Genomic DNA, 10,395 nt, shown 5'->3' with positions numbered 1-10,395 from the left:
ATAACTCCCGATATCTCGAAACTCCAAGGGACCTAGAAATAGTTTGAGTTAGCAAATGTTGAAGTTATTGGGACATTCTATTACACAAACTTTGGCCGATAAGTAAAAACAATTTGAGTTACCAAAAGTTTTAATCTCTAAGGTTAAAATAATACATTATAAATTAAAAAATGTTCTGTCACTCTGTCTTAGTTTTGAAGAAACACCTCTATCGAATATAATTGAGACTTGTAAGACTGAAGGGCATATAGTCATACAATACTTGCAGTGCCTCCCGAATATCACTAACTTTTGGGCAAACTGGATTGATTGCATTATCATCATTATCTTCTTCGTCATTAGCATTAAGTTCAGTCGCTGCATTTTGAACTTCTTCTATCAACTATTCATCTGTAAGTAAAGGTTCTGTGCTAATTAAGTTTTCAACTGCAAAAATAACATTCAGCTGTTGTACCTGGAGGGTAAAAATCAAGTTAATCTATCTGTTTTTGCCATGCAAGATTAAGCATTTTCATTGCATCTAAAATCGAAAAAACAGGAAGATCTTTTCTTTTATCGATAGCTATGACCAGCCTTTGCAATGCCAAAGATTTGCAATAAACGTTCAAAGAGCGTATTACTCCCTGATTGATTGGTTGAAGTTTAGATGTGGTATTCGGTGGTAAGAAAAATGAGCTTAATAGATTTTAGTTTATCAATGGTCAGGTGTGGTAGGCAGTTATTATTATGAACGCTTCTTTCTTTTCTTTTGTAAACTTTGTATCCATTTCTCGTATCCACTCTTCAAACGGTACGCTATCCATCCAGCTTTTATTTTGATTTCTGTATCTGCAAGGTAAGTGTTTAATTCCTTTTAAGCAGCAAGGTGATTTTGATTTTCCTATTACAAACATAGGAATTTTATCACCCACTGCACCTGCTGCGACCATTCCTGTAAGACAAATTTTACTGTGCTTTCCTCCTATACACGTCTCAGATTGAAGATTTAGTGACTTATAAGGTTGCATACATCGGTTAGGAAGGAGGCGTGAACTTCCGAATAAATGCACATTCGCTGTGCTCTGTGATAAGACTGTAAGGACTTCTTGGGGCACCTAAAAAATAAAACAAAAATAAAAAAAAAGTTTTATACAAAAAGATAATCAAAATTCACCTGCAAATTTCAACAAGTTTATACCTGCATAAAATTGTAGGAAGAGTTGTTTCTTTCCATGGTGTGGTCATTTCAGCTGTGCACATACCATCTTGAAAGAAACATTATACCTGTTTTTCCAACAATCAAACCAATTATCAGACGCTGGAAATCCATTTATATTAATTTTTTCAGCAAGTTCTCTGGATTTTGTTTTAAGAATTGCTGATACTGCCACGTTTCTACCCCTTGCATTTAAAAGCCATTTAAAAACAAGATTATCTAAATTTGAGAATGTTCCTTCTTTAATTCTCATACATTTTGACTTAATCCCTTGCATCTTCCTACATTCCAAAATATTTTTCATATTTTGTAGCATGAGACTTTGACAATACTTCTCCAATTTCCTATAAATCAGTGTACTTTTTTTAAATCGTTTTGTGTTCCTTACAGCGACAGAAGCCATAATATAAAGACAACAAATTTTATTATTAATACTGCAATGTGCATTAGTATAACTTATACTATAAACTTAATTAAACCAATATTATTATATATAATATATATATTATAATACATATATTACATATGCTTTTATTTTTGGTGCCCTAAGAAGTTATTACAGTCTTATAATAGAGCACCGCGGAAATGTATTTAATAAGAAGTTTACGCCTCCTTCCTAACAGATGTTGCAAAATATGTCCAGAGATGGGTTTAAACCACAAATACCTAGTTTTTACCACTACCACTGTGCTACACTATTTTATACTTTAGGTTTTGTGTTTTATTAGAAACATTTGTTTATGAAAATTTTAGATTTAAGTGGTAATAAAGTTTTTTATCTTTTTAAATGGTTTATTTCAAAGGAAATTTTCCGAATTTTTTATAGCTAAATCCTGGAAAGTCCTGGAATTTTTTTTTTCGGGAGAAATATCCTGGAAAATTCCTGGAATTTTCTTTCAAAAATCCTGGAAAAGTAGGAAAATGGTCCTGGAAAGTCCTGGAATTTCGATTTTTTTTTTCTGTGGGAACCCTGTTATTAGACGTTATAAGAGGATTATTAGACTATTTATTTGAGGGTGACTGAACCTGTACCTTTTTTTAGTCGCTCTATGTAAAACTTAAAACAAACTAGTGATTAATATTTTTTTTAAATTGTCTAAAAGATTTATATAGAATTAAAATAAGATTAAAATTTTAATTTTTGTATGTATAATGAAAATTTGAATTGCACGATGTGCTATTTGATAAATGTTGTTTTTGCTAATGTATACTGCGATGCAATATACATTGCAATTGACATACATAAATAGATATTTGTTGCAATAAATTAATTCGTTGCCATTTTATATAAAATACGATCAACATGTTCGTGACAAAAATAAATATAAAATACATTGTATATTTTATATCATTCATCATATAATTCTATATTTATTTCTCTTTGTCAAAAGCGTTAGAAGATACTTCTTGATGAAATCTTTTGTTTTTTGAGGCTTTGGAACGTTTGGCTTGATTTTCATCTCGGTCTCGTGAGCCGGTAAGCCTAATGGACAACCCGTTTTCAACGTCTATCACGTTTGATTTTGATGTAGAAGCATTCCTCTTTACAGCCTCTGTAAAGAAAATTAATAAGAATTAAATAATAACTTATAAAGAAAAGAAAGCAATTAAAAAATCTAAATAAAAATTGAACAATTTGCACTTAAGAGCCGTTAAAGAGTTTTATTTATTGCAATTCTTTTGTATTTTTGTAATTTATATTAATACTAATATTTTATATATATATATATATATATATATATATATATATATATATATATATATATATATATATATATATATACTTAAACAACTTTAAAAAGTATTCTACACAATAGAGTGCTCAATGTTAAAAGAACAGAGCAATTATATATTAGTAGAAAATCACTTTCATCAACAAAGCTTTGTTGATGAAACACAGTGTTAAATGGAAAAAAATTTTGTTAAGTGATTTTCTACTATTATATATAAAGTAAAATATATAATATATAAAGTACTTAATATAGTTATGTCTGCATTATATCTAATTGAAATATGGAATATATATACATGGGCCACCAAAAATATCAAGAAGTACTACAAAACGTACTTTGTAAAATTAAAAAAAGTCCTTTTAAAAGAATTTGGGAAGGCCATAGCCCTTTTCCGTTCTCACTGTCGCCGTGACCAATGGTTTATAATATATGTATATATATATATATATATATATATATATTATATATATATATATATATATATTATATATATATATACATATATATACATATATATATATATATATATATATATATATATATATATATATATATATATATATTTATATATATTGCAACTATATTATAAACCATGGGTCACGGCGACAGTGAGAACGGAAAAACTCTATGGCCTTCCCAAATTCTTTTAAAGGGACTTTTTTTTAATTTTACAAAGTACGTTTAGTAGTACTTCTTGATATTTTTGGTGGCCCATGTATATATATATATTCCATATTTCAATTAGATATAATGCAGAAATAACTATATTTAAGTACTTTAAATAAATACATAATCTAAAAAATAAACTTGCTATTAAAAGTAGGAAATAATAAGAATCCTATAAGATCCTTCTTGCCATTTTGACCACAAAGATTACAACCACAGGCTAATTCATTTGACATTCTCAACAAGATTGCGATCTCGTTGATCACTTAAGTATACAAACTGTTAAAAAAATAATAGTAAAACTTTAAGCAGAGATTTTCAAAGGTGGAACAGTTTTTAAAGTGCCTAGTAAACAGAACACGCAATTAACTAATATATATGATGCATAATAACATTGCATATACCATATATATTTACAATGAAAACACATAATTTTATTAAACTCACCATCTGGGATTGTGGATTTCGCTACAGCCGTTTTATATATTTCCATATGAGGTCAAAATTAAAAGCACCTTAATCAAGATATTACCTTTGCCTTTTTAGCTCGCCATTAGCTTTTTCTGCGTTTTCATTTTCTGTCATATATAAATCAGATGAATTTTCTGAAAGTCTTTATGTTTCTCCAGCTCTTTCTTAAGTAGCCAAAGTATAAAATAATAACTTTTTTCAAAAACAATTTTTCAGAGCTTGCGAAAAATTTTGAATGGCATTTACAAATAATAGTATTTGAATGACATTTACAAATAACCAGCCTTTCCTAAAGAGTTAGCATTATATTTTTCCATGCAGGATTAGGATTGACTTGTTGGCTGACCAACTTCGATACGTTTAGAAGAGGCAAAACTATACGTTTAAAAGAGGCTAAATTTTCATTGATATTCCTTCTCTTTGTAAAACAATTTTACTGGAATAATTTCACTAACAGAATCATTAAATTCAACTATTGCAAACATCTAAATGAAAAACATATCATCAATAAAGTAACTTACAAAATTTAACTTGTTGATCCTAATGTTACTTATATAGTTTAAATATCATTAAAAGATATACCATGGAAAACTTTGAATTTAAAATAAACTGCACCTGCAAAAAATCAAAAACAATTAATTCAGAATAGTCTTTTTTTTTAATGTTTTATACTGTCTTTATTATTTACTTTTATATTAAAAAAAAAAGTTCTAACTCTTTAAAAGTGTCATATACAACAATTGCTTCATTATCTTCATTAAAAAGAAGATTTAAGAGCAATGATGGTTTTCCCAATATTTTAAAGCAATTGTCACCTTGGGTAGTTGATGCAAATTTATTATCTGCTTTATACTGGCGGTATTGCCGATAGTAACGACAATGCAAACTTTTGGGCACTGGCCCTGACGTATGTTTTTTTTTTTTTTTTTTTTTTGTACATTTTTTGTATCAGCAGTCCCATCAAATAATCTTTCTTTTTTGTGAATAGTGTTTGTCTTTTCAGCCATTCGACATACAAACTGCGCAATCGGATTTCGTGGTCGACGAACCATTTTTTTTAATACTCTTAACTGATTTTCTATAGTAAAAGCAGAAATATTATCTAATGCTCCAAACCTTTTAGCATCTTGAACTAGATGAATAAACGAATCAAAATCATGAACTAGTTGGGTCTCTCCGTAAAGTTGTTTAAAGTTAGGAACAAAATTTATCAACAACTTTTCAACATAATCCAATTATTCTGTATATCTAACTAAATCTGGACTCAATATATATGTCAATGCAACAGAGGGCGTAACAAAGTTATCATAAATTGCTTTAGGTACAATACCAAACAGTGTAAATGAGCCTGTATACAATAAAAACTGGCGGAATTCTGTTGCTTTCCAGTGTTTGTAGTCACATAGAGATCTAGGTTTGCGTCAGAATTTATTTGGCATGTTATTTCGTAAATCATGTAATTTTGCTGATATATTTTTTACTCTCTTTGATGAAAATTTTTGTACACCAAAGAGAACTAAATGCATATAATCTAATGGGACTTGAGAAACTAATCCCAAATTTAACTCAATTAAAGGTGGTACTAAATTAGGTAAATGATGATTTTCATCTTTCTTCAAACAAAAATCACTGTCAGATCTGAGTCCTGCATTGACTTCTAAATATATAACTTTGTGTCCAGCATTCACACCTTCCTGACAGCATCTTTCACAAGCAGAATAGCGACTATGGCTTTTTATATACTTTAAATATGCTTTAAATATGCGGGACCATCGCATTTAAAAGCATTTAAACTAACTGAATAATAATTTCCTAAATAAATTATTCTCCTATACATCAAAGATTTCATTTCATCAACAAAGTTTCTTAAATATTCACTAACTTATGATGGCTTCGATGATCCAGAATACAGGCCTATATTAAATATTGCATTTCGAGGGAGCTGCAAAATGTTTCCTAAGATTGCACCTTTAAGCGCCGAAAAATTGCAAGACTATCGATTCTAATGTTTATCAAAATTGTGTTATCAATATTTGAAAGATCATGGCGTTGCAACAATATTGTTATGCCATTCTCAATACCACAGTGATAATAGTCTCCTCCTGAAATTGGATGCAGTTAAATAGAATTCGTAGTGTGAAGTAGTGATCTTGGATCTTTTGGCATTTGCCAACCAGCGCATCTTCGAATCTGCAATAGATCTCATGTTGCTGAATGAGAAATGTTATAAGTAGAGCACCAATACTGCTCTTGATATCAAACTCCTTGTACTAACTTCGCTAGAAGAACTTTCAGAAGTGTCATAATCATTTTTAGTTTCACATTCCTCGTCTGATGTCAATGGTACATTTAATATAAGAATTAGTGCCAATAACATTTGACTTTTTGTTCTCAATTATTTCTGAAACATTTATCATAATTGAAGCATTTTCAAAATATTTTTGAAAATCAAAAGTTTGAAACTACTTGAAGCTTTGTTATTATATATTTCATTTTGAAATTGTTCTGTAGCTATCTTTAATAGAATTGAATCGACAGCTTTTTCAACTTTTCTACCCTTTGTTCTTGAGCAACAATCCATAACAAAATCAGCTACCAAGTTTTTCTTGTGAAAAAGTTTTAGTGTCTAATAAGACTCAAGTGAAAGCGAGCGCATTTTTTTAAGAAAAACGTTTAACAGAATGTTACGTGATTTATACAAATTAATTATAATTAGTACTTGAATTAGTTCATATAGGACCCATCTGCAGCTCATGTACTGTATTCTATGTCCACATGCCCAGGTTAAAACCCATGTGGGGCCCATGCGGATATGTTGGCTGGGATGATGTGCATATACTATAAACTATACTAGTAGGTACGTAGTATTGCTATAGACTTTAGCAATATTATTTAATTTACTATAATAAAACATATATATATATATACAAATATATATTCATATATATATATATATATATATATATATATATATACACACACACACACACACATATAGAGAGAGAGTATTACAAGGTTTATATAATTAAGTAAAAAGAATAAGAATAAATTTTTTTATATTATTAAAAAAATTGTTAATAAACATATATTAATCAAACAATTACGCTCTACTCATCAACAATGAATGGATAAAGGCTCATTATAATTTTTGTAAATTAAATCAAAATCAGATTAAATTGAACAGTTATTTATATTTGTATCAGGTTATATTGCTGAATGCCGTTAACACAATCCCCCTCATCCCTCACCGTTAAATTGTTAAAAAAGAAAAATTAGGTACCAAAGTGCTTATAAAATATAGGGAATGTGCTGCTAAAAATGTAGCAATTAAATTTTGCAAGTACATAAAAAGTGTGTGAACTTAAAAATGAGAATAGATAAAGATAGTTTACGGAGCACTTTTTAAAGGTTTACTAAACGTCTGAAGCATTACCAAGTTTTGGATGGAAATAAATTAACTTATAAAGTTTGTCATTGTAATCAAAAGACACATAGGAATAAAGTTTAAATACTCTAGAATTTAAAAACTAAATGTTAATATAAAATTCTTAAAAATAAGTCTACAAAACACTATCCTACCATGCTGCCTAAATGCATAAGTCGAAAAAGGAAGATGACGTACATATTGTAATTGACATTATTTTTCTATCTCTTTTTGCAACTTCTTTGACGGTTTATGTATAGTTTTTTTCAATCTTGTATTTTTCTAAATTATCACAAGTTTAAACCGCCACTTATGCATATATTGGATATGTATGTGATTTTTAACTTAATTCTTAAGCATAGCTATTTTATAATAAGAAATCCCGAAAAAAGTTTTATTGACAAGTTTAATTTTATGGCTGATTGCAGTTGACATATTAACTGATATATAAATATAAAACTAATAATAATTATTTTCTAAATATTACAATTCCATGCTATAGCATACTTAATAGCCCTACTTTAATAAAGGCACGAGACTTAGTCACAAAACAAACTAAAAAATTATGTTACCTGAAGACTTGATTCTGCGCTTTCCTGCTCTTTTAGCTATATACATACCACGCCGATAGCATTGCTAATAGGTTGTTTTGGAACCATCTTTCCAATAACACTACCTTGGTTCTTTATATAAGAAATTCTTTTCTCTTTTTCTAATTGATAATTCCAACTACCAAAATCTTTTTAATAAAAATACAAAGTAAAATATTTAAATAACACAAGACATTTTTTAATTTATCTTTTTAGGCAAAATTAGCAGACATACTTGCTTTATTACCAAAGTTGAGTTGATCAATTCTGAAATATGGCTTCGATTGAGATGTTATTTTACAGTATCCAGTTTTTGAATCTTTTTTAATATTGAAAGTTGCTTACAACAGTGGTTTTATTCTATTTATAATATATAGTAGCTATATGTTTAGGTAAATGGATTACTATTAAAACTATATGTTTTGGGAAGAAGGATTCAGTTGCGAAAGTAATATATCCTTCTTCAAAGTAATATATCCTTCAACTTAAACAGGGAAATAAAAACTTTGCACCGCACGAACTCAGGGAAAAAATACTTTGAAATATAGGAAAATCAGGGAAAACTCAGGAAAAATGGATTTTCAAAACTGTTATGAACCCTGCTTAAGTATTTGTTGTACTTAGAAGGTTCATGTTAAAACATGAATGGTCTGTTTGAATCGAAGTTGTATTCATGCTGTTCTCATATATTGATTCATATGTTGTTGGAGATAAACAACAGATAGCAGTTACTACAAAAGCCACTACACCTCAAATATTAAATGTTTAATTTATTTAAAATTATTGTTTTAAAATTGTGTTTATTAATAGGGGAGTTATCTTCTTGACGATTCTTCACTAGGCTCGGAAAGTAAAACAATGTTTTCCTCGGCAAAAATGAATAATTTGTTTTCGAATGTTATTACTTCTTTTAACATCAAAAAAATTAAGTTTTCTTTCCCTTGTAATTTACGATTAAGCTGATTTAGATGAGACGTAACGTCTGCCAAGAAATAAAAATTTTGGATCCACTGTTCGTCTATTAGCTCTGGATAGTAAATACCTTTCTCAAGGAAAAATGCTTTAGTTTCCAGAAAAACGGACGCGACACGTTTTAAAACGTTCCCTCTTGATAACCAACGTACTAAAGCAGAAGATTGGCATATTCACTTTCCATTTTAAATAAAAATTCTTTGAATTCGCGATGATTAGGAGCTTTGCCTAAAATGGAGTTAATAATTCTAAATCACTAATTTCACAACTTTACGAATTTCATCCATAAAGGTTTGCGCACAAAGCGCTTCTTGGTGAATGATACAATGGTAAACAAGTATCTCGTGATTTATTTTTTCTTTTTAAATAGCAACAAACTCCTTTTTTACGCCGGTGACGCGAAATAGATTAACTCCCCAAAAAGTTAACTCCCGGCTAAAACATTTTAACTCCCCGGTTAATCTATTTCGAAATAACTTAATTTCGGGAGTTTCAGGAATTATTGCAAAATATAGCGAAATGGATTACCGGGGCCTTAAGTATTTCTAGCCCCCACTAAATTAAATTAAACCCCTTTAATACGCGTTTTAAATAATTTAACTTATAATTATATCTACAAAATTGTGTAAGTATTTTAAAATTTTTTGAAAATATATTTAGTATTATATATATTTAAATATATAATATATAAAATTTAGTGAGCGTTAAATAAAATTACTTTATAACTGTTTATTTTTGACAAGCCTTTATATTATATATAAAAAAGAAAATCAAAACAAAAGTAATAGATCAAAACTTGCACGAACTTCAGTTCGTGCAAGTTTTGATCTGGTATTACTATTGTTTTGATACTAATACTTCAGAATCATTCTCTTTTGCTAATAATAATGTTTAAGTTTATAGAGTTTATATCTATACTATACTCTCTCTCTCTTTCTCTCTCTCTCTCTCTCTCTCTCTCTCTTTATATATATATATATATATATATATATATATATATATATATATATATATATATATATATATATATATATATATATATATATATATATATATATACATATATATATATGTATGTGTTTATATGTATATAGATAGATAGATATATAAATAGGTAGATAGATTGTTGCATTTGGGAGTGCGGAAGGAAAAAAACGATTTTTATGCCAACAAATATGTCACTTTTAATTACTTTTATCCAACATTTGCGTGTTGTCAGAAAGTTAAAACCATTAAATTATTGACAAATCAATCGTTTTTTACAAAAAACAAATTTAATTGACTAGAATGTTTTTAAAAACATTCAAAATGTTTTTAAAACATTTTGAATGTTTTCAATAATAT

General features: G+C 28.4%; 1 protein-coding gene across 1 annotated transcript; it reads right to left on the bottom strand.

The window, feature by feature from the left end:
• Window positions 1-701: 701 nt before the first annotated feature.
• On the bottom strand, window positions 702-4,179 carry LOC136075959 (tigger transposable element-derived protein 4-like). The gene is made up of 3 exons (XM_065789410.1): window positions 4,127-4,179; window positions 1,242-1,476; window positions 702-1,094 (listed from the first exon to the last, which is right to left on the bottom strand). The coding sequence occupies exons 1-3, from the start codon at window positions 4,177-4,179 to the stop codon at window positions 702-704; spliced, it is 681 nt and encodes a 226-aa protein (XP_065645482.1).
• Between the last annotated feature and the right edge of the window lie 6,216 nt (window positions 4,180-10,395).

Source organism: Hydra vulgaris, chromosome 02, assembly GCF_038396675.1.
Source record: "Hydra vulgaris chromosome 02, alternate assembly HydraT2T_AEP".
Taxonomy (NCBI): Eukaryota; Metazoa; Cnidaria; class Hydrozoa; order Anthoathecata; family Hydridae; genus Hydra; species Hydra vulgaris.
The sequence above is the reverse complement of the archived record's forward strand: the minus strand, read 5'-3'. Positions and strand labels throughout refer to the sequence as shown.